This window comes from Pelophylax lessonae, assembly GCF_965119305.1.
Source record: "Pelophylax lessonae genome assembly, chromosome: 6".
In the NCBI taxonomy this organism is placed as follows: domain Eukaryota; kingdom Metazoa; phylum Chordata; class Amphibia; order Anura; family Ranidae; genus Pelophylax; species Pelophylax lessonae.
The window spans coordinates 84,564,948-84,590,818 of record NC_138773.1 but is presented as its reverse complement, the minus strand read 5'-3'; the positions used below and the strand labels follow the sequence as shown (position 1 = coordinate 84,590,818).

General features: G+C 43.3%; 1 protein-coding gene across 1 annotated transcript in view; it reads left to right on the top strand.

The window, feature by feature from the left end:
- LOC309558628 (kinesin-like protein KIF19) overlaps positions 1-18,224 on the top strand; it is a gene marked incomplete at its 5' end in the record, with an annotated part of 105,917 nt that extends 87,693 nt beyond the window's left edge. The window contains 4 exons of the mRNA XM_082261694.1: positions 535-652; positions 4,076-4,507; positions 10,158-10,368; positions 18,091-18,224. Of these exons, the coding sequence (XP_082117820.1) occupies positions 535-652; positions 4,076-4,507; positions 10,158-10,368; positions 18,091-18,194 (865 nt within the window). The 3' untranslated portion in view covers positions 18,195-18,224. The remainder of the gene's footprint in view (positions 1-534; positions 653-4,075; positions 4,508-10,157; positions 10,369-18,090) is intronic.
- Between the last annotated feature and the right edge of the window lie 7,647 nt (positions 18,225-25,871).

The following is a 25,871-nucleotide window of genomic DNA, read 5'->3' as shown; positions in this document are numbered from 1 at the left end:
GATGTAAAGTCAGACATCACTTCCACCCTATATCCATAGGTGTCCTGGAACTTCCTACATCTCCTCCAGCCCTGTAAGCACCGCAAGCAGCCGTGGTTTTGGATTTGACATGCAAGATATATTTCGTACTTTTAACATGAGTTGTGATAACAGTTTTTAATAACTGTTTGTTTTCCCATTGCTACACTAATTAGATGGTGCCTCCCTGTCTTTCTATATTGGGACCACACAGGAGTAGTGGGGGAAAATGCATGCAATTTGGACAGAAATCCCACTGCATTCCTGTTCAAATCACATGAGATTATTTGAAGTGCATTTTGAGCCCATTCATTTTGTATGGGCTCAAATCGCACTGCAAAGGCATCGGTACTTGTACTCGCTGGTAAAAAAAAACAGTATCTGTGCAACCCTAAGTGAAAGTCACAAGCAACACCCAACCACATTTACATGTAAGGGTGCATAATCTAGCATTATACGATAGATTATATAACAGTAGATCTACAATGTACATATTATCTACATTTATTTTCACAGTGGCTACAGAACCTGCAAATCCACTCCAGGAATAATAGCAACGAGACAGAATTCTTCTTTAAGCCTTCTGACACCATTTCATCATCTCAGGGCACCAACACAGGCTGACAGTAATGAGGTGAGTACCAACACTGGCACCCTTGTGTGAAAGGACCTTGAAAAAACAAAAAGTAAAGCGTTGGCATAGTCCCACTTCAATATCTGTGCCAGAGCTCCCCATCCTTGTGCCATGACCATACTACTTTAGGACCAACTCATTTATTTTTTCGCTGCAGGCTGTAGAACTGTACTCTTTGTGAATGCTATATTTAAGCAATGAAGCTTAAAATAGTGCATTGTGAATGTCCTTTTTAAAGTTAAAAATATATAGGCTATAGCAAATGAGTGGAAGCTGAATGATTAATGTGTGCCTACTGCCTAGGGTAGAAAAATTACCATCAACAGAAAAGCTCTGCTATTGTACAGTTTGGAAATGTCACAGGATTCAGATGGCATTTTATATGAGTCGATTTATGTATTGCAATGAAAACCTTTCCTTGCTATCTAAAGTCCTGTAAGAGCAATGGTACATCTAATCTACCAGTGTTTATACATTCAAAGAATTTTGAGATAAGTGTGTATCAAGTTTAAGTTTGGAATTTTGAATGTTTAGAATTTCTGCTGGCATCATTATTTTTTTAGGGTTTTAAAATGATTTGTCAATTTTTTTTATGGCCTCCAGGCTTGACGTGGAAGAGGACACTGTACTTTCCTAAAGAGGGGTCGTTTATATGTAGATTGTTGATATCCTTACTAGGGATCAACCGATAATCGGCAAAGCCGATATATCGGGGGCCGATATGCACATTCCCCGATATATCGGAATCGGCCCCTGAGGTGACCGATATTGCCGATATTTCGGAAAAGTGCTTGTACCGGACTGATGTCTACAGCTAGAGGCATCACCCCGGTACCGGCGTCCATAGCCTACGGTCAGCTGTCTTGTAATGACAACCGATGCGGCTGAGAAGACGTCCCCCCCCCCCCTCCCACCGCCTTCCACGGCTTTTACAGCATTCAAAACAGCCAAACTTGGCTTTTTGAATGCTTTTAATTGCAGAGGAGGGGTTTGGGTTATTTTAGACCCCAGATACCTCCACAAGAGTACCTGTCAAGAAAAAATGTACGAAAATGTGGGCCAATATCGGCCGATACCGATATGCGATTACCAAAATATTGGTATCGGCAATAAAAAAACGATCTCGGTCGATCACTAATCCTTACCAAATTTTTTTACAGGATTTTGCTATATATGTGTATTGCCTCATTCCTAGCAACCCCTGACGTCACTGGTACTTTGTTTTACATAACCGGGAATCCCCTGCCATGTAAGCAAAGGGGAGGGGATATCAGTGGCATTCCTGCCCAAGTATGCTCACTGGTCATATTTGGTCATGGAATTTGGTGTTGTCACTATCCCTGCTATTCCCCTATATAGGTGATGACAGCTTGGGGAGTCAGCGGGTGGTGGACAGTGTGACTGACGATGGATTTACAATGAGGGTCTTTTTTTTGTGTGGGGTTCTAAAGGGCCTGAAACAGAGAGGAGACCATTTACTTATTTTTTTGGATTTTGGAGCAGGCAAAGTAATTCTTCATTCCGTGACTCCAACACATTATTTAAAATAAGAGGTCAGAGCCTAAAGTGCTTGTAAAGGCAGAAGGTTTTTTATCTTAATGCATTCTATGTGTGTGTGCAACAGCCCCCTTACCCCTCAGCCGCCCTAATACTTATCTGAACCTTATCTTCCTCCAGCAATGTGCAGGAGTGCCTTGACCGTCCAGGACTCTCCCCCCCTGGTTGGCTGAGACACAGCAGCGGTGCCATTGACTTCACTGCTGTAAATCAAAGTCAGAACCGCGGCTCTGTGACTGCATGGATGGCTCGGCTCAGGTGCCCCCATAGCATGCTGCTTGCTGTGGGTCCACTTGACAGGAGGGAGGGGCCAGGTGAGTCAGCGAGGGACCAGAGAAGAGGAGGATTCTGGCCACCCTGTGCAAAACCACTGCACAAAGGAGGTTAGTATAACATGTTTGATATTTTTAAAGAAAACAAACGAGACTTTACAATCATATTATTTTAAAGTGGTTATCCTGTCTGTTTAAAAAAAATTTAAATTTAAAGTCAGCAGCTACAAATACTATAGCTGCTGACTTTTAATAAATGGACGCCTACCTGTCCAGCCATCAAGCGCCGTCCTCATCAGGGCTAGTTCTTTACTAGCCTCCGGGTTCCCGGTGCTGGCATCCTAACTGTGGGCAGGCGGATATGTGACTTTTGGCTTCACAGCTTGCTGCCCACTGCACATGCACAAATCACGCTGTGCTTTGTGGATGGTCTTGTAGTTCTCTGGGACCTGTGACATGTCCCAAAAGACTGCAGCGAGGGAGCGGGGAAGGAGAACCTCTGCTCAAATCAAAATCAATATAAGGAACCAGCCCTCCCCCACCTTCAAAATGACATGCTAAGTTAAGTGGAGCGTGGGGGGGGGGGGTGTCTTAAAGCAGAACTTCCCCTTTTAGGTGGAGCTCTGCTTTAAATATCAGAAGCCTTGGTGCAGAGGATTACTCTTCCTGCTCCCAAAAGTGAGTAAATAGTCCCCTTTTTGCACCTGGCCCCTGCTGCTGATCTAATAGGGTCCCAGGAACTTTTATGCAATTGGAGCCACAGCCCGTTGCATTACTGTCCATGCACCCAAAGGTATTTAAAGAGTCCTCTTCCTGCCCCTGGGCACAGTACTAAAATGATGAAGCCTAGATCCAATACAGGAGGGCCAGCTCTACCCCCTTTTGGCCTGCATAAGTATATAAGAAAGACTGACAACAATTTAAAGGCTCAAAGACTTGTGATTAAGGCCCCTTTCACATGAGCGCCTCCGTTTTGCAGGAATCCACTTGCTCAGCGGGGGACTGCTCCGCTGATCCCCGCTGAGCAGGTGGATGACAGGTCGTGTCTTCTCCGCTGTGCAGAACAGACACAGTCCCGCTTTCTTCTGGGGGGAAATCGGGTGGAAACGGACCACCAGACGGATGGATTTTGCGGGCAGGATCGGATTGGATAGTGGCGGACATCAGCGGACACGTGTCCGCTGACATCCGCCACTTCATAGGGGAGACTGCAAGATCCATTTAGGTTCGCCTGGAAAACTGACAGGCGGACCTGATCGGACAGCCTGTGTGAAAGGGACCTTACAGTGGAGGATCAATGTTCTGGGACTTTTGCAGTGGACTTTTGTGAGCCCAGAAACATTGCTCCCTATAACATTTTTCTTATCAATAAGTGCACTCTCTCCTATATGTCTATATTTCCAGGACATACAGGGTGGAGAAAAAAGGGTAGATATGAGCTATTTTAGCAAATCAGTGGATAAGTCAGTTGGTTTGTTCCTAATTTTAGAGGCCACAGAGGCAATAATGCACTTTTTATTTCTTTATTTAAATAGCCCTAGAGAGGTGCGCATATTTGCCTTGCCTAATTGAATGATTTAAATTTTTTTTATAGATTATTATTATTGATCCTCCACAAGAAGAAACCCCAATCAGACTTCACTCCCATCCTCTGGATGATAGTCAGAGACACTCACTATCAGTCCTTCAGCTGAGCCCGGATGTTTTGGAAGAGATAGTGACTGGGACAAGGAGTATTTCTTTAGTTGCTGCCAGAAGGCGTTCAAGGGTTAATGAAACTGAATCCCCATATATCATTAAAGAAAGAAGTGCCATTTCCTCACTTCCAGTGTTGGAGGGCAATGCTTTGGAACTTCCTGTTACTCATTCCCATGGTCACAAAACACCTGTAAGGAAGGCAGTGAGCACTGAAAACCTGCCAAGTTTAGTTCTAAGGAAAGATGAGGCCACCAGCGGGACAACATCAGCCAGTTTAAAGGACAAGCTGCAGAAAAAGTCTCACTCATTTGAAGTTCCTGCCTCTCAGGTAACTACTTTGATGTTCAAAAGGGATTTCCAGTCTTTGTGGATTGTCCTCAGTTACATGTGTCATGCACAATAAATCCCCCCCACACCTTAAGCTCGCCATAGACAGTTTGAATTTTTGCTGGTTCAGCAGGGACTGGCCGAGATTTAAACCATATATCAGCAGGCTGATTGATCAACTTTGGTACAACCAGCATGTTTAATCTTTCAAGTGATTATTACCAGTGGCTATATACACTAGCAATAACGTCCCCCATTAGGAGAACACAATAGCTCCGCTGGAGGGGTTCCATCGAGCGAGCGAACATCTCACCGTCTATGGATGGCTTTAGCCTCTTTAAAAGGAAAGCTACTAAGATTCAGTTTCTGAAAATCGGTAAAGGAGTTTTTGGCACATGAGATTTCAAGACAGTGGATTTGGCATTGATGTTTGTTTTAGAGTAGCAATAATTGTACATGAAAGACTAAAACAAATCAATTTACAACACTCTTCATGTAAACCCCTAAACTCATCCCTTAACTTTTAGTCCAATGTAGAGCAAAGCAATGGGGTCACTTTAATGCCCTTCTAACCAGCATCAGAAGCTTACCTATTCCATTGCTCCCCTGAAGTCTTAGCTTGCAAGGGGCTATGATTTCTTTCAGATGTATGAGGCGCTACTTTTTATATGTGATATCAATGCTATTTTAATGTGAATCAATTCATAATAAAGTGTTAAAAATCATTAAACCATCACAAAAAAACATATCAGATTCTGGTGCGTAGTCATGTTGGAACAGGAAGGGGCCATCCCCAAACTGTTCCCACAAAGTTGGCAGTATGAAATTGTCCAAAATGACTTGGTATGCTGATGCCTTAAGAGTTTTCTTCACTGGAACTAAGGGGTCACGCCCAACCCCTGAAAATCAACCCCACGCCATAATTCCCCCTCCACCAAATAATTTGGACCAGTGCACAAAGCAAGGTCCATAAAGACATGGATGAGCCAGTTTGGAGTGAAGGAACTTGACTGGCCTGCACAAAGTCCTGACCTCGATCCAATAGAACACCTTTGGGAAGAATTAGAGCAGAGATTGAGAACCAGGCCTTCTTGTCCAACATCAGTGCCTGACCTCACTAATGCACTTCTGGAAGACTGGTCAAGCATTCCCATAGACACACTCCTAAACCTTGTGGACAGCCTTCCCAGAAGAGTTGAATCTGTCATAGCTGCAAAGGGTGGGCCAACTCAATATTGACTTGGGATGCTATTAAAGTTCATGTGTGTGTAAAGGTAGGCGTCCCAATACTTTTGGTAAAATAGTGTAGGTGCTATCGCAATAAATTACTTCCCTTATATTATATTCCCTATGGCCCCTTTCACACAGGCGGACCGTTCAGATCCGCCTGTCCGTTTTTTTGGCGGATCTGAACGGTCCCCCAATGCATCTCTATGGGGGATCGGATGTCAGCGGAGACATGTCCGCTGACATCCGATCCGTCAAATCTGGACGGATGGAAACCCTATTTTCCATCCGTCCAGCTGATCGGATCGGATGGGATTGGATGAGAACGGACCTACGGTCCGTTCCCATCCGATTTCCCCCATAGAGATGCATGGGGAACTGACAGCTGTGTCTCCGCACACAGCACGGAGACACAGCTGTCCTCCTATTGAAATATTGAACTCTTTAGCCTGAATGGCAAGCGTTATGTCTGGAGGAAACAAGGCATTGCTCCACCTGGTCAATACCATCCCTATAGTGAAGCATGGTGGTGACAGCATCATGCTGTAGGGATGTTTTTCAGTGGTAGGAGACTAGTCAGGATCGAGAGAAAGATGAATGCAGTAATGTACAGAGAGAGGAGACATTGCTGGAAGTGGCAGCAGAGAAGATTTTGAGGCCCCTTCTATGACTTCATAAAGCCGATCCCCATCATAAGGAGAGAACCGGCAGCCAGCATAGCTATAGGGCTCCAGAGGAAGAGAGGAGCAAGGAGCATACCCCCTGAGAGACATTATAAAGGCTTATTATTGAAGAGATGGAGGTGAGCATATAGGACACCTAGTGGCCACGAGCACAGAAGAGCACCTGCATGCTTGTGAATATAGGAGGAAGACCCCGATCACTGTTATCACTATTTGGGACACTTAAGCACTTTAGGAATATCAACAGCATTTTATCACCTGTGAATGCATATAGAGACTTGTTAGTATATCCAGACACAGCGTTATAGATTCTTTTTAAGCACAGAGCACTTTTTGATTATAAAAATATATATCACCATAGGCACCAGTTATTGAGAGATTTCAGAGTGTATATTTATTTATACGCATGTATGTATGTGATTTCATACACCTATCAACACTAAATTATTATTTTTACGGTTCATCAGGCATAATTGAATATTTATTTAATTTTCACATTAAGACACTTTATAGCACCAGGCAGTTTTTACACACCAGTTGTAATAGTATATATATTGAAGTCACACGAAGACACTTTAGAGCACTTATGCACCTTTGAAGCGAGGTACTCCTCCCCCTTTAAATGTGCAGAGACAGCCTTGATGAAAACCTGCTCCAGAACGCTCTGGACTTCAGACTGGGGTGAAGGTTCCTCTTCCAACATGACAACGACCCTAAGCACACAGCCAAGATAACAAAGGAATGGCTATGGGACAACTCTGTGAATGTCCTTGACTTGCCCAGCCAGAGCCCAAACTTGAACCCAATTGAACATCTCTGGAGAGATCTAAAAATGGCTGTGCACCGACCCTCCCAATCCAACCTAATGGAGCTTGAGAGGTCCTGCAACGGGAGAAACTGCCCAAAAATAGGTGTGCCAAGCTTGTAGCATTATATTCAAAAAGACTTGAGGCTGTAATTGGTGCCAAAGGTAATTTTTTTTTCCTTTTTTATTTTTAACAAATTTGCAAAGATTCTTAACAAACGTCTTGCACATTGTCATTATGGGGTATTGTTAGCAGAATTTTGAGGAAAATAATTAATTTAATTAATTTTTGAATAAGACTGCAACATTAACAAAATGTGAAAAAAGTGGATCGCTGTGAATACTTTCCGGATGCACTGTATATGACAACACGAGTGCCTAGTGACTAGTCTAGGAGTGATTTAGATACTTCTCCATAACCGGAAGTACCAGGTATTTTCATCAACCCCAGTAGCTTAACAAATTGATAAGGAACTTAAGAAATGTGAGTATAAGCTGCTGGAGAGAGGAGATTAATGCAGACCTGGCACCTTACTCTGCATGGGTTTAGCACAGGTTTGCTTTAAGCTGGCTGTTCACTTTGTAATTTAGTTGCTTTCTGTCAGCTTTAAGTTAGAGTGGAAACTGACCTTAAATTCCTTTTCAAAGAACATGGAGGTCAACAAGTTCACAAAATATTGTTTTGTGCAGTGGTCGTCAACTTACAAGGTAAAAGGGCTTCAGCTGTGGATGCTGGCACCATCAAGGGACTGCACATAATATTCACTGCCCTAGACTGCAATAGACAGAAGACATATATTACAGGAGATGGTCAGAGCCTGTTGATATTCTACAGCAGGGGTGCTCAACATGTGGCCCTCGGAGCCCTCTGATTTGGCCCTTGACCTTAAACTGAATGCAGTAGTTTTGGTGCGCTTTTAGAAAGTGCAACACACCCACAAGATATAATAGATGTTTATGGCTAAGCGTAGCGTATGCCTTATAGGGGGCTCAGGACAGTAGCGGCTCATTTACATTTGCGGTTAGGGGGGTTTTTACCCCCCCAACCACTGGTGTAGCATCAGGGGTCACAAAGGTGTCCCCTACCCTATGCTCCAGGGGGCCTGTGCGGCCTCTCTGTCACATTCTGTTTTACACTTGGATAGGTGTGGAGGCGGGGGTGGCATGAACAGGAACCTATCCTCTCAATTTTCCTACTGAAATTGCTGAAACTTGCCTTCTCCTCATCTCCCTCCTGCCTATATTCAGTGGCTGCAGGGGGAAAATATTAATTATGCTATTCAAAATAAAACAAATTCTGAACCATTTCATTTCACTGTGGCCCTTGACCAGTTACCAAATCACTCAAGTGGTCCTTGAGCACCCCTGTTCTACAGGTATTTTTGGAAACATGTGGAAACAACAACCTAAACAACAACACTGCTAAGGATCTCTAACATTACAACCCCTTTAAAGTTCCATGCTTCCACTTCCACTAAGGACTGCTGGAGTCCAAAGGCCACACAAGTACAAAAGGGCTGCATGTAGCCCTAGTGCCACAAGTTGGGCACCAGTGGGTTTGGTGTATGACCTGAATTATTGCCTCCCGGTGATATAGGTTATAGTGCATATTGGAAATACACTATCATTTTAAAGACCTACATGTTCAGAGTGCCTATGTCCCTGTGACCAATGCAACTTGATAAATTAAAAATGCATATTTAAAAGTTCTCATAAAACACCAACAGACGCCAAAAGAAATGGCCTTGCCAGTTGAAGTTCTTATCTTTTGCCTCCTTGTCACAGTAATTTTAAGCCAGACAAGAGAGTTTTCTCCATTTGCTGCTAAGTAAATTAAATATATATAGAATAGTGATAGGTGAAGTCCTATAGGCTGTGGTATGTAGGTTGAGCTGGGAACTGCAAAGACTTTGTTAGAGGAGTTCCTGGATAAAAGAATAATGCAATGTACATGATGCAAAATGCAGCCTGTAATGGAACCATGATCCCCACTGTGTTTGTGGGCTCCTGTCAGAATACCGCTTCCTTCAGTCTTGGACATAGATATCAGATTTTACAGCGCCCCATACAAAACAAGCCAGGAATAGCTTGTATAGATCTGGATCCTTTATTGAACAGACTCACATACAATATATACCCCACACAGGTTAGGTGCCTGATTATATTATTGTATGCAGATTAAATTCTATACAGAAATATAATTAACCTGAGCTATTTACCTAGCCATCTGGACAGAAACAATAGGTGAGTTTATTAACAATTAACAATGGGAAAGGCATGCTTAACAGAAAACACATCACACTTTGATACACAGACAAAAGCAGGAAACCACCAGTAACAGACTGTCCGCTTCTTACATTGAAGAACATGGAACAGAGGCCAATGTGATTAGCTCTTTCAATGAACATGTTCAGAATCAAACAGGCAAGGAATAGTCTTCATATATTTCTTGAGATATATGGTTAATAAATAATACTGTCCCATTTGAAGTAATCCAACCCTTATTCTCAGTGTCCATTAAGTTGCTGTCCATCATTTCCTTGGTAACCCTGGGCCCCTAATAGACACAGGGTGACTTACGTATAAGAGGGGCTGAGAGAGGGATTACTCAACCTCTCTAAGGTAACCTGGGTTCCACGGGTCCCCCAACCAAAGTGACTCCCGTCAAACAGCCTTTTCAGGTGGGAGGAATGGAATGAATTGGGGGTATTGGAGAGAGTGGGACATTATGGATAGCATCACCCTTATCCTTGTGGCTTCATACTACCTTGATGGCAGTTGTGGTATTTCTACCACTGCATAGAATCTAGTGATACCGAATACTCAGAAAATAGGAAGTGCATGTACAGGTTGTATTGCTCGTTTAAGCAATGTACTGGTAAATTATCTAAATGTGCTCTTCTTTTTCACTGTTAACATGTTAAACCTTCTTTCAGCTTTGTAAATCAGAGCAGCGCAACTCTCATAGAAAAAGCCTTGATAAACTTCCGCATCCCAAATCAGCACATGGAAAATCATCACACAGCACAACTAAAGTAAAGACTGCCTTTAACTATAAGACATTTGTCAGGCCAAAACTGAACAGGAATAATCCATGCACTATTACATCAGTGACTCAGCCAAAGATGGACTGTGCTGCTAAATCAGGTATGTACTGCTTGTTTCAGAGAGGTAAGAGTCATGAATGTAAATGGATTGGTTGGGTGGGTCACTTTGTGAAGTCTCATAATGCCATAAAGCCAAAATTAGTTTCTTTTAAATAAAGTAGGGAGTGGTTTTATTAAACTGTCCATGTTTTGTTTGAGAGATGTCCCCTAATTTCCTGTCTCACAAAAACAACAGGAAATAAAAGAAACTCTCCTAAAAGTGAGCGAGAAACCCCTCTTTGACAGCTATCACCAGATCAGGTGACCCCAATGGAAGATTTCCCCTCTCTTCCTGTTCCTCTGACAGATGTTGGGTTTTCCATCACTTTTTGTAACAGAGAAAATGCTTTGCACTATTTTGTGTTTCTATGATGTCTCTAGTGCAATATGAAAAATAGTTACATTTAGGAATGGACATTTACCTATATTCCAAATAGAGATTTAAAATCCCCAAAATGTATAATTGAACAAAACAGGTAACAAATGACATTTAGAGTGCTAATTGTTTTCATGCCCTGGCATACAGCCGTGGCCAATAGTTTTGAGAATGACACATATATTAGTTTTCACAAAGTCTGCTGCTTCAGCTTTTATAATGGTCATTTGCATATACTCTAGAATGTTATGAATTATGATCAGATGAATTGCTATTAATAGCAAAGTCCCACTTTACCATAAAAATGAACTTAATCCCATAAAAAACATTTCCACTGCATTTGTGAAGAAGGCTTCAGGGCGCCCAAGAAAGTCCAACAAGCACCAGGACTGTCTCCTACAGTTGATTCAGCTGCGGGATCAGGGCACCACCAGTGCAGAGCTTGCTCAGGATGGCAGAACGCAGGTGAGGCTAAGATTTTTGGAGGATTGCCTGGTGTCAAGAAGGGCAGCAAAGAAGCCACTTCTCTCCAGGAAAAACATTGGGGACAGGTTGATATTCTGCAAAAGGTACACAGATTGGACTGCTGAGGACTTGGGTAAAGTCATTTTGTCTGATAAATACCCTTTGCGATTGTTTGGGGCATCTGGAAAAAACCTTGTCCAGAGAAGAAAAGGTGAGCGCTACCATCAGTCCTGTGTCATGCCAACAGTAAAGCATCCTGAGACCATTCATGTGTGGGGTTGCTTCTCAGCCAAGAAGGTGGGCTTACTAACAATTTTGCCTAAGAACACAGCTCCTCCGAGAGCAACTTCTCCCAACCATCCTAGTTTGGTGACAAACAATGTCTTTTCCAGCATAATGGAGCACCTTGCCATAAGGCAAAAGTGATAACTAAGTGGCTTGGGGAACAAAACATTGAAACTTTGGGTCCATGGCCACTAAACTCCCCAAACCTTAATCCCATTGAAAACTTGTTCTCAATCCTCAAGAGGCGGGTGAACAAAAAACCCCCCACAAATTCTGACAAACTCCAAAAATTGATTATGTAAGAACGGGCAGCCATCAGTCAGGATATGGCCCAGAAGTTGATTGACAGCAAGGGGGAATTGCAGAGGTCTTGAAAAAGAAGGGTCAACAATGCAAATATTGTCTCTTTTCATAAACTTAATGTACTTGCCAATAAAAGCCTTTGACAATTATGAAATGCTTGTAAATTATACTTCATTATACCATAGTAACATCGGAGAAAAAGATCTAAAAAAATATCTAAAAACACTGAAGCAGCAGACTTTGTGAAGATTAAAGTGGTAGTATACTCCGCCATTAAACTTCTACCTATAAGGCTTATCTGTAGGTAAAATGAAAATCTCCTGCACGGTTTAGGAGATATTTGCCCTGCATGCAGCGGCTGACACCAGTGGCGCATGCGCTCTGAAGCTCCTTGCCGGAAAGTAACTCCCGTGCGCATGCGCGGGAGTGACGTCATCGCGGCTCTGGCCACTCACAGCTCCAGAGCCGCCGAACCCGGAAGAGACACTGATGGAACATGACGGCTCCCTCAGCGGTGTCCAGGCGACTTCGTTTTAAGGTAGGTATTTCATAATGAGCCAGTATGCGATGCATACTAGCTCATTATGCCTTTCTTGTGCAGGGTTTTTTTTTTTTTTGAGTATACAACAGCTTTAATATTTGTGTCATTCTCAAAATTTTTGGCCACGGCTGTACAATATAAAGTTAGAATCCAATATTCCATATGAGTATATGTGAATAGAAGTAATCCATTGAGATGATGAATAATTAATTATGTATGAGTAGAACAAGATCTGTTTAAGGGCTTAGACTGAAACAAAAATACATTTGCGTTTGTGGGAGATGTGCCTTCGGGTCTATTACATCAGCCAACGCAAAAGCTTCCAATACAATTCTAGGAATTCTATGGTTACTTTCCTTTTCTTTGTATCTGAATAGAAATAAAGAAAAGGGTAGCCAAACTGACAATACTATTTAGCTTTAAAATGGCGAACATAAGGGATTACACATTAAAGTTTGATTCATAAGGATTAGGAAAATGATAGCACAAGCTGTTTGTAAACCTGGAAGCTATAATTATGACATAAAGTATATCATGCATATGAACTGTTTACCAAACATGTCAAGGGGCCAGGAAAAATCGAGTTAAAGTAAATTAAATTTAGATCTGCTGGATTAGTAAGGAGGCTTTTGGATAAGTCAGCCTCTTCACTGTAAAAAAGTTGGGGATTTTTTTTTTCATCAGGAAAAAAAGTTTATTGAAATTCAACAAACAATACAAATGGAAATCACATGGTATCGTAGACAGTACTTAATCCATATAATATCCTTCAAAAATACAATTAATGATAATAAAAAACACTACACACACCTTTAATGGATTGAAATTGGCCGCAGCCCTTTATTATTGGCAATAAATTAATTAATTTATTAACAACAAACCAACAGCTGCAAAGGCTGTCAGTAGTTGTAGTTCTCGCATTCACAGACTCTGTGAATGAATGACGTGGCCAGGTGGGCAGAGCCTCATATAGTCATGCTTTTTTTAAAAAAATTGTGACTGGAAGATCAGGGAGAAGATCCCCGGCTCGCTGTCACAATGGTATCAGGGGGGATGCGGGGGCTGGTGCAACAGTATCATGTTACATGTTACACCATCAGTGGCGGTTTTAGGCATGGGCGAACGGGGCGCGGCATTTTTTCATGACACGTGGGGGGCGGCATGACAGTGTTCCCCAACCCCCGGGCCGTGGACCGGTACCGGTCCGTGGATCAAATGGTACCGGGCCGCCCAAGGAACTTTGAATAATTTCACTGTGGCAGCCGAGCCGAGGCGCAGAGCATTGCTCCCCCCCCCCCCCCCGAGCCCGCCCATTGTGTGACAATAGCGAATGAAAATTCGCTATTGTTACACTGATCCTCCTCCTGGCCAATCAGGGAGCGGGTCCTCCCGCTTCCTGATTGGCCGAGAGGCAAACCCCACTCCATTGGCCGAGGAGGAGGCGCCGCGGGATGACTGAGGAGACGCGGGGAATCCGGGGACTGAACTGAAGAGAAGTGAGGTAAGTGCACGGACGGGTTTCGCGGAGGGGAACGCTGGCGCTCTGCTTTGAAAGGTGGCACGCGTGACGCTGGCATCTCTACATTGAAAGGGGGCAATGCTGTGGTGGCACTCTGCATTTATTGGGGGAAATGCTGTGGCACTCTGCATTTATTGGGGGCAATGCTGTGGCACTCTGCATTTATTGTTATGTTGTCATGTTGTTTTTTTTTTGGGGGGGCGCCGGGAGGGAGTCTTGCCCGGGGAGCAATTTAATATAGAACCGCCACTGTACACCATAAATATGTGTGTAACATGTAACGTTACGAAAGGTGAACTTATACTTTAATATTACAGATGCATAGATATTGCCATGCAGTGGTGTGTTATGAAATGCATAAAAGATTGTTATAAAATGCGCAAGATTGTTATAAAAATTGAAAAGCTCCCAGGCCCTTCTAAAAGTTATTTAAAAAAAATAATAATTAGAACTCAGCTCTATGCTGTGTAAGTGGCTCCCTATCTCCTTGTAACAAAAAGGGTTGGTAGGAACCAATTATAGTGCCTTGAATAAGTATTCATACCCCCTGATATTTTCCACATTTTGTCAAGTTACAACAAAAAACGTAAATGTATTTTCTTGGGATTGTATGTGATTGGTCCAACATAAAGTGGCAATTGTCAAGTGGAAGGAAATTGATAAATGGTTTTCAACATTTTTTTTTTACAAATAAATATGTGAAAAGTAAGGCATGCATTTGTAACCAGCCCCCTTTACTCTGATACCCCTAACTAAAATCTAGTGGAACCAACTGCCTTCAGAAATCACCTAATTATTAAATAGAGTTCACATGTGTGTAATATAATCTCAGTATAAATATGGCTGTTTTGAGAAGCCCTCATAGGTTTGTTAGAGAGATCTAAAGCACTGCTGCCGCTTACAGCTAGTTTTACCAGATTTGGAGTGAGATTTGATGATGTCACTACTGTGCTGCTAACTGTTTTTCTTGCTGAAGGCTCTGACCTGAGGAAGCAAAACCCTGCCTCTACAAAGATGGCGGCATACATACATCGTCACAGTGCAGAGCAAGACATGGTAAGTCATTACAGTAAACCCCCGCTCCATCGCGGTTCAGTTTTTGCGGTCCCGGTATATTGTGTTTTTTTTTGTAATGTTATTTTACTATATAAATCATTAAAAATGAAATATTTTTGTGTTTTCCATAGCTCTTGCTATGTCTCTCAGTATTTTTTATGTGTTTAACTACCTCAATACTGGGCACTTAAACCCCCTTCCTTCCCAGACCAATTTTCAGCTTTAGCGCTGTTGCATTTTGAATGACAATTGCGCAGTCATGCAACACTGTACCTAAACCAAATTTGTGTCATTTCTTCCCCACAAATAGAGCTTTCTTTTGGTGGTATTTGATCACCGCCAGGTTTTTTATTTTTTTGGTGCACAAATAAAAAAAGACGAAGTTTGAAAAAAAAAAAAAAGTTTTTTTGTTTAGGTTATAAACTTTTGTAAATAAATACGTTTTCTCCTGCACTGATGAGCACTGATGACGCCGCACTGACAGGCACTGATGAGGAGGCACTGATGGGGTGGCACTGATGGGGTGGCACTGATATGCAGCACTGATGGGCACTGATAGGTAGCACTGATATGCAGCACTGATGGGCACTGATATGTGGCACTGATAGATAGCACTGATATGCAGCATTGGTGGGCACTTATAGGCAGCGCTGATGGGCACTGATAGGCAGCACTGATCGGCGGCACTGATGGGCACTGATAGATGGCACTGATGGGCGGCACTGATTGGCACTGATGGGCTGCACTGATCGGCACTGATGGGCACTGATAGGCAGCACTGCTGGGCAATAATGGGCACTGGTGGGCGGCACTGATAGATGGCAATAACGGGCACTGGTGGGCAGCACTGATATATGGCATTGGTGGGCAGCACTGATAGGAGGGCACCACTGGCAGGCTCTCTGAGCCCTTTTTGCCATCCCTGGTGGCCGTGGTGGGCATCCCTGGTGGTCATGGGTGGGCATCCCTGGTGGCTCTAGTGGCACCCCCCCTCCCAGGGCTGCACTGGTAATCAATGTTCTGATTACCAGCACAGACCCCCCCTGTGATCAGTGAGTACTTAGAAATACTCACTGATACCCCCGGCTGCAGTATCGATCCTCTCCTTCTCCTCACTGACAGGATCTGTCAGGAGGAGAAGAGATCGAAGCCGTTACAACGACTGTATTTACATTGCATGACGGCTGTGATTGGACACAGCCGTCGTGTGATCAGGAGGGCCAATCACAGGGCCCTCCTGCCACATCTTGTTGCTCTGTGTCCGAGGGACACAGGCACATCGAGATCGCGCCGATGCACGTGCCCGCGGCGGCGCAATCTCGCTCCTTCTGAAGGACGTTCCGGAACGTCTGATCAGAAGGACGAGACTCCCACCTGGCCGGATATGTACAATGGCCGGGTGGGAGGTGGTTAAATGAGTTTCTATTGTTTTAAAAGTGTGTTTAAAGACCTTAAAATGCTTTTACACGTACAGTGACAGTAAAAAATGTGGCTGGGTCCGGAACGTAACCCCCGCAATGGAGGGGGGTTTACTGTAATGGTACAAGATCAGCTGCAGTGACAGTACAGGCAATACAGGAGTCTAGTCATTTGCCTTTTACCTGCCTTTTTTTAGGCACAGCTTCCAGAGTTCAGTTTCTCCTTAAATGTAGAATTAAAATAGCTAGGCTATATATATTAAAGTGTATTTTTTTAGTTTTTGTTTTTTTTAATGGGGGAATCCCTCCGGTGGAACCATTGTGTTCTCTCGGCAGGTAGGCAAGGAAAGCTGTCCCCGCTTGGAGAACACAGTGATTACTGCTAGCGGCTAGCATTAATGGGATGTAAAATCCAACAGGCTGGTTGTACCCAAGTTGATCGATCAACTTGGGTACATTCAGCTTGGCCAGACATTGGTTTGGAGCTTGGCTGGTCCCTGCTGAACCGGCCGAGATTTGAACCATCTATGGCTGGCTTAAAGGACAGCAAACGGGCTGTAGCCTGAAAGACTGCTACAGTGCTGGCTTAAAATGCCGGGAGGGCTTCCATGGACGTCCTCCAATGCTCATGCTGATCACAGACTCGGCTGATCACAGATAAGGGTAAGGGGCCAATCACAGCGGCCCTTTACCACGTGATCAGCTGTCAGCCAATGACAGCTGATCACGGAAGTAAACAGAAGCCGGTTATCTCCTTTTTTTCCCCTAACGCTGACAGCATGAGGAAGAAAGAAGAAAGCCATTAACCGCCTTTTGTTACAAGGACATCAGTCCCCACATTGCTGACCAGTGCTGCTATTCAGTGCCCACCAGTGTTGCTAATTAGTCCCCACTAGTGCCATCTATCAGTGCCTATCAGTACTGCTAATCAGTGCCATGAGTGCCTCATTATTAGTGTCATATATCAGTGCTGCTTTTCAGTGCCCACCAGTGCTACCTATCAGTGCCGCCTATCAGTACCCATCAGTGCAGCCTCGTCAGCGAACATCAGTGAAGGAGAAAAATTACCTGTTTTTTTCTGTATTTTTTTGTTTGTTTAGCAAAAAATAAAAACCCAGCGGTGATTAAACTCTACCAAAAGAAAGCTCTATTTGTGTAAAAAAATTATACATTTTAATGTGTACAGCATTGCATGACTGCGTAATTGTCATTCAAAGTGTGACAGCGCTGAAAGCTGAATATTGGCCTTGACAGGAAGGGGGTGAAAGTGCCCAGTAGGCAAATGATTGAACTCTACTTCCCACCTTACGATGATGTATATTCTCCTTTTTTGTACTGGAACTGCTTCTTGGTGTTTAGTAGAAGTCACAGAAAGTCAGATGCAGCCCATCTCATTTCCTAGCTGAAGGATGTCCAGCGTTATCTAGTCTTTCCACCTGGACCTATTGTCCCCAGCATGCCCCTTTTATTAATAGGATTTCAGTTCTTTAAAATGGAGGTCCCAAGACACCCACTGCCTGTCTTCAGTATAGGTGCCTTTATTGTTAATGTTTATTATGATATCTGTTTTATATGAATTTGTCACATCTTTTTATAGAAAAACCATGAAACATTGATTCTCTGGGCACCCATCCTATCACTCCCTTAAAGTTGACACCATATTTAATCAGTCATGGTCATTTTCCTTAGCCAAAATACAGCTGACCGGCATCCCATAATACAGGATTGTATTTTAACGTGTCTGATCTTCTGTTCTTTAGGTCCAGAAGAAATTCCAGCCAGCCCGAAAACATTGATGTTGCCTCAAAATATCAAAAACAGGCCACAAACGACTTATAAAAAGACACGTGATAACAAGAGATAATGTGCGCTGCTGCAAGAGCCTAGAAGAATATGGAAAACAAACATAGATAAAGTTGGAATATCTCATATAACACATCTGCTCAAATATCAAATAAATTAAGACAACATGTTGTTTCATTCTATACTTTTAATTTTAAGTTGCTTTTGTTCTTATATTAAACATACTCTATAAACATTTAGAAGTAATCATTTCCTTGTTTTATTAACCACTTCAGCCCCGGAAGGTTTAACCCCCTTCCTGACCAGGCCATTTTTATGCGATACGGCACTGCGTTGCTTTAACTGACAACTGCGTGGTCGTGCGATGATGTACCCAAAAAAAATTGATGTCCCTTTTTTTCCCACATATGGAGCTTTCTTTTTATGGTATTTGACCACCTCTGCGGTTTTTATTTTTTTTGCGCTCTAAACAAAATAAGACTGACAATTTTGAAAAAAAAAAAAAACGTCCAATATTTTTTACTTTCTGCTATGAAACACATCCAAAAATTTTTTTTAAAAAATCGCATTTCTTTATCAGTTTAGGCCAATTTGCATTCTGCTACAATCACAAATCACAATCCAAAGCAAGCTGTTCATAAATGGGGAACCCATTAGTGACATCTAAAGCTATTGCTGATACAGTGATCATCATTGTATAAGTAATAACAGTGTACAAAATATATCCAGTATCCCTGATTACCGCCACACCAGTCATATGATGACACTGTTGATGCACTGGTGACAGTATGTAAAAAAAAAAAAAAGATTTAAATTCTTAATGTTCCAAAACATTGTGACAAACAATTACAACATCAAAAAATCTTGTCATGCCTCTAAGACCCCAAGACTTGCTGGGGCGACCTGTGAAGTCGCGGTGCACAGAGTGCACCGCGACCTCGGCGTGACATGCACGGACTTCATATCATTGAAGTCAATGCAAGTCGCCTCCAGGTCGCCCCAAAGTAGTACAGGACCCTTTTTCTAAATCGGAGCGACTTGTGCCGCTCCTATTAGAACGGGTCCTGTGCTAATCAATGGCAGGCGACCCACCGCGACTTGTCAGGCGACCAAGTCGCCTGACAAGTCGCGCTAGTATGAATGGGGACTTAATAAATGCCTCAGACTGTCTACTCTCCAAAAAGGGGTCATTTGAGGGGTATTTGTATTGTCCTGACATTTTAGTGCCTCAAGAAATAGAATATGTCATCAGGACTGATCAATTGACAAATATCGTGTTTGTAGATGCATTAAGGCCCCTTTCACACTTATGGACTGATTGGGTCTGCTGGACAGTTTTTCTGGCAGACCCGATCGCACCATTCATTGCTCTCTGTGGAGTGGCGGATGTCCGCTGACACTCGCTGGCATCTGATCCTGTCCGCTAAAAACAGACAGATGGGGATCAGTTCCCCATCCATCCGGCGGATCGGATCAGATGACAGTCGGATGGAAACTGACAGGCGGTCTACTTATATCCGACTGCCCCATAGAGAACAGCGGGCTGTGTCTGTGTCTGCTCTGCATAGTGGAGCAGATACAGTCCTGTCATCCGCCTGCTCAGCGGGGATCAGCAGAGAGATACCCCTCTGAGCAGGCGGATCCACTTGACAGAGTCCGACCTGTCTGAGTCCAGGGTCACACTTCTGCGATGCGGGAAGGCTGCGAATTTGCAGCCTATTCCCGCATCGCAAACACACATCTGGCAGTTCACACTGCCATATGTGATACGCAGGGGGTGTCAATGAAATGTTAACGACACCCCCAGTTTGTTCGCATATCGCAGTGCGATCTGACAGTTCGCACAGGATCGGATTGCACAAGTGTGAACCACTGTGCGATCCGATCCTGATGCGGCTGGAAAAAAGGGTCATGTGCGTGTTTGGTGCGGATACAGTGCGAATTCAGCCATACAAAGTGTATGGCTGAATTCGCATCCGCACATCCGATCGCATGTAATGAAGGAGCAGTGCGCACCGAATTACATGCGATCGCCGCACTCGCAGTAATGTGAACCGTCCCTGAAAGGGGCGTAACTTTGACACAAACCAATTAATATACACTTATTGGGATTTTTTTTTTTTACTAAAGATCTGTAACAGAGTACATTTTGTCCTAAATTTATGAAGAGATTTCATTTTATTGGATATGTTTTATAACAGGAATTAGAAAATATCATGGGGGTTCAAAATTTTCTATCTTTTTTTGTTGATGTCGTAAAAAATAAAAAAACCCAGTGGTGAGCAAATACCACCAAATGAAAGCTCTTGTGTTAAAAAAAATGATATAAATTTAATTTGGGTACTTTTACACTTCTGTTGTATCTATTGTATGTACATAACTCTAATAAAATACTTTGAATAAGAAATTTCATTTGGGTACAGTGTTGCATGACCGTGCAATTGTCAGTAAAATTAGCGCAGTGCTGAATAGCAAAAAATGGCCTGGTCATAAAAGGGGGCAAAACCTTCCAGAGCTCAAGTGATTAAGGTGTGCTGCATTCACACAACCAGATATGAAGTCTTGTGGGAAGAGTGCAGAGCAATAACCTTCTCATAGCTTAGCTCTCGTTCACATTGACTACGGTTTTAAAATTGTGTGACTTTCATTTGAAATTGCACGACTTCAGAGCTGCGTGTCAGTGCGACTTGTAAGACATCTGTGCGGCTTCATGCACAGATGTCTATGCAAGTCGCACCCAAAATTGCCAAAAGTAGCGCAAGAACTACTTTTTCAAATTGATGCGGCGCTGTAAAAGCCGGCGTCTCACCGATTTGAACAGTGCGATCTCTGAAAATAGGGTGTGACCTGTCAAATCGCATGACAAGTCGCTCCAATGCAAATGAGGGCTTACTGTCCTATCCTGTTAAAAATACATACTTGAAAAAAAAATATATTTTTTTTAACCCTTTCATCTTCACTTAGTAGAACTCATAAGCTCATACAGATAGCTTATAATACCTCCAGTGTTGGATGTGACTTCCAGGTGGAGCTGTAGACAAATCTGGAAATATGACTCCTCCCAGAAAAATTGGGGAGATGAAAAAGGAGACAGGAGAAGGGAAAAACCTTAAGATGGGAATGCAAAACTATTTATTATTAAAACATTCAGTGATCAGCAAGTAGGCTACTGAGACAACAGAAAGACAAGATTTAAAGCCTAAGTTTAGCCAGAAAAATAAAATCAGCACAAGGGACATTACTTACAGTTAGTGTGATGTGTCCCTTGTGCTACTGGCTGTGGCATTACTTGAAATCCTCCTCCCCCCCCCACCCTCCACTGCCACAAACTTCTGGTGCTGGCAGGGGTTAATAGAGCCAACTCATCAAGGATGCCCAACTATGCCCACCCTTTGCACCCACCTCCTCCATTCATAGAGGCCAAACTCTAGCTTTCATGAATGAAAGGAGGTGGACCTTTTCAATCATCTGTCTGTTCACCAATAAAATGTCTTACACTTCTTGGATCCCTGGCATAGGTGTATGCAGCCTATTGCATTAGAGTGTGCACCCAAAGCATTAGAGTGTGCACCCAAAAGCTCAAACACCCATGCCTTTCTCTGCAGCCTCAGCTGCACAGGGCTGTGAATAAATGGGAAGTCCTCTGGGCTGAACGGCTTCCTGTTCACTCACAAACTGAAGCATAGCAAACTCAATTTACTATGCTTCAGTTATGAATGAATGCAGTGAATGAGTGTGTTCACTGTGTTTATTCAATTACATATTTACTAGCCCCTTCACCCACTCTCCATCCTGAAACATCCCATGTAGTAGCTGGGGGAGAGAAGAGGAGGGAAGCCAGCAGCACTGGGGGGCGTGGGGCCAACAGGGTGGAAGTCCAGGCAGTTGGGGGAATCTGCACTGCACATAGTAATTAGGGTGTGCCCAGGCACACCTGGCACACCAAACAACACAGAACACAAGACAGCTTGAAGACTGGCTTAAAGGTGAAGGAGAGCCCAATAATCAATAATCATTAACAACTGTACAATGACAGGCAGGGGCTCCAAGGTAGTTAACATGAAAATCCAGCTTATATTAGCCAAAAAAAAAAACACAATTTAAAACCATTGGGTGGCCGCCTAGGAAGAAAATCTTACTGTGTCACTATGGTTGCATCTGTGTCCTTGTCGAACAATGGAGAGGGATTACCACAGGTGCCGGTGGAGAGGGGACTCTGTGCAGGCGCAGGCGCAGGCCATTGACTCTCCTTCCCATGGAGGTATTCCTGAGCAGCTAAGACTATCCAAGCTGTACTATTTCACCACTATCTTCTCAGCGGGCGCCAGATCTTCTGTTGTGGATTTAACACCTGGCACACCCCCTGCGCATGCCTATGATCCCCGTTTTGATTCCAGGCCAGGACATTATCTGCATGGAGTTTGCATGTTCTTCAGGTGCTTGCATTTCTTGCTTTCCTATGAGTACTCTGGTTTCCTCCAACCTACCAAAGACATGCTCGTTGGTTAAATGGCTCCTGTCTGTGTATTTATGTACTGTAAGCTAGGAACTTTAGATTGTAAGCTGGTTGGGACAGAGACTGATGTGAATGCACAGTATGTAAAGTGCTGTGTAAAATTGATGGTACTCAGTGCTGATTACTGAGATCATCACTTTTGGTCTGCTTAGCAATATTTAGATACCCAGCACTATTTCTGTAACAGGAAAATGGAGGTAAAACTTTGAAAATGGAGGTTGTTAGTACAATGTATATCTGACTGCATATCTCTTTCTAGAAATGTAATTGAGTGTTAAATCTTTGGAAGGCTTTTATTGCTGAGACGGAACACTTGATGGTGCAGGCTGACGAATGATGGTGTAGGCGTCATCAGTGGTGTATTTAGGTTTTGTGCTGCCCTAGGCCTGACTAAACTTGTGCACCCCTTAATTTAAATATGACCCACCCCTTCCTGTAAAGGCCCCACCCATTCCTGTTTATGACCCGCCCTGTCATCTGTAAACAACAGACCACAACCACAGTCTATCGGTGCCCATCAGGGTAGCCTCATCAGTTCCCATAAGTTCAGCCACATTAGTGCCCATCAGTGCAGCATATCAGTGCTGCCTTATCAATGCAGCCTCATTAGTGCCCATCAGTGCAGTTTATCAGTACCCACCATTGCCGCCTTATCAGTGGCCATCAGAGCAGCATATTATTGCCCATCAGTGCAGCATATCAGTGCCCACCAATGCAGCCTTATGTCACTGGATGAGTAAGATTACTCCTTTCTTTCAAGATATTTGGACTTGTGTTTGCTGCCACTAATTGTAATCATAGTTACATAGTTACATAGTAGGTGAGGTTGAATAAAGACAATAGTCCATCCAGTTCAACCTGTGTAGGCATGTGTGGCTGTAATCATCTCCCATACCCCTGAATGTTCTGATCCTTGAGATGTAAGTCTAAGAGTCTTTTGAAAGCCACCATACTACCCGCAGAAACCACCTCTTGTGGTAGAGAATTCCACAATCTTGTTGCCCTAACAGTAAAGAACCCCCCGCGTTGCCTGAGGTTAAAACTCTTCTCCTCTAATCGCATTGTATGCCCTCGAGTCCTCATGCAATCCCTTCGAATGAACAGCTTTTTTTCTAAGCTGGGATCCCCATTAAGATATTTATAAATTGCTATCATGTCCCCCCTCAGACGTCTCTTCTCCAGGGAGAATAAATCGAGCGATTGTAGACGCTCTTCATAGTCAAGGTCCTCCAATCCCCTAATTAGTTTAGTTGCCCTTCTCTGGACTCTCTCCAGCTCCAACACATCCCTCCTGAGGACTGGCGACCAGAACTGGACGGAATACTCCAGATGCGGTCGGACCAGAGTTTTATAAAGTGGAAGGATTATAGTCTTATCTCTGGAATGCATCCCTTTCTTTATGCATGCTAATATTCTGTTGGCTTTGGAAGCTGCCGCTTGACATTGCATGCTGTTTCCTAATCTATCATCAACCAATACTCCCAGATCCTTCTCCATTTTTGATTCCCCCAAGGGCTCCCCTCCTAACGTGTATTGTGATTTTATGTTTTTAGTCCCCAAGTGCAAAACCTTACACTTCTCCACGTTAAACCTCATTTGCCATGTCGTTGCCCACTCTGTTATTTTGTCCAGGTCATTCTGCAGGATATCTTTTTCATGTTGTGAAGTTATTGCCCTGCCCAATTTTGTGTCATCTGCAAAAACTGATATCGAACTACTGATCCCGACCTCAATGTTGTTTATGAATAAATTGAACAAGGTTGGTCCCAGGACTGAGCCTTGGGGGACCCCGCTTACCACCTCAGACCAGTCTGAGTATGCGCTGTTTATTACTACCCTTTGGACCCGCCTTTTTAGCCAGTTCCGTATCCAAGAGCAAACCCTGCTATCGATACCTGCAGACCTTATTTTATAAATTAAGCGCTTGTGGGGAACTGTATCAAACGCCTTAGCGAAATCCAAGTACACCACATCCACTGGTCTCCCCCTATCTAGCTCACAGCTCACCTCCTCGTAGAATGTAAGGAGATTGGTTTGACAAGAACGCCCATTTGTAAACCCGTGCTGATTACTGCTGATGATGTTGTTGTCCTTAGCAAACTCTACAATATAGTCCCTTATCATCCCCTCCAGAAGTTTACATACTACTGATGTCAAACTGACAGGCCTATAATTTCCCGGGATATGCCTCTGGCCCTTTTTGAATATTGGAATCACGTTAGCTTTCTTCCAATCCCCTGGTACATCTCCTGTCCTAATACTGTCAGCAAAGATCAGGAACAGTGGTCTCGATATAACTTTACTGAGTTCCTTGAGTACTCTCGGATGTATGCCATCCGGTCCTGGTGATTTATTTGTGTTAAGTTTATCCAGCCTTTCCCTGATTTCCCCCTCTGTTAGCCATGGTGGCAAGTCCTGTTTATTACTACTAACCATACAGTCATGGTCAGTGTACCCCTCCTTTTCCTGTGTAAAGACTGACGAGAAAAAAGCATTTAGCACGGTTGCTTTTTCAGTGTCCTCTGTAACCATCCTCCCATCATTGTTAATTATGTGTGCAATATGCTCTGCCTTAGTTTTTTTGCTGTTGATATATTTAAAGAATCATAGGCTTATTTCACCTATTTTTATAATGGCTGGGAAGTCTATAGTCATTATACAAATAAGTGAAATAATCAGTGGCAGAAAACACAAATCCAAATATCCTAAAAGAAAGGAGTAATCTTACTAATCTAGTGACATATTGCGATAGCAGGTATGAGGTGAGCAAGTCCAAAATATTATTGGCATCATATACAATTAAAAGTCTTAATTGTATATGATGCAATTCAATAAGCTCGCTCAAGGACAAGAATGTTTAAAGAAATAAATTATATTATTGACATGATGCCTGCCATACCTTGGGGCGAAGGAGAGTAGGTGGAGCATTAAGCTGCAGTGCCACACTTATTAGCATTGGCGGCCATCGGGCCAGTTGAATTAAGTGTGGTTGGCGACCTGCGGTCTGTCAGAATGTCCTGACCGGCCGGTATTATCATACCAGCAGGTAGCAGTGTGACCGCTTTATGGGGGTGCCAGACTGATTTGTCTCCTGGACCCTGCCCTCCGGCCCAATTCACCTCATAAGACTGGCACTATTCTAAAAGTGTAGTGCAAGTCGGCGGGAACCCTTTTAGTGCAGGAGCCGGAAGGAGGCTGTTTTTTTTTATGCGGGTGCAGCTT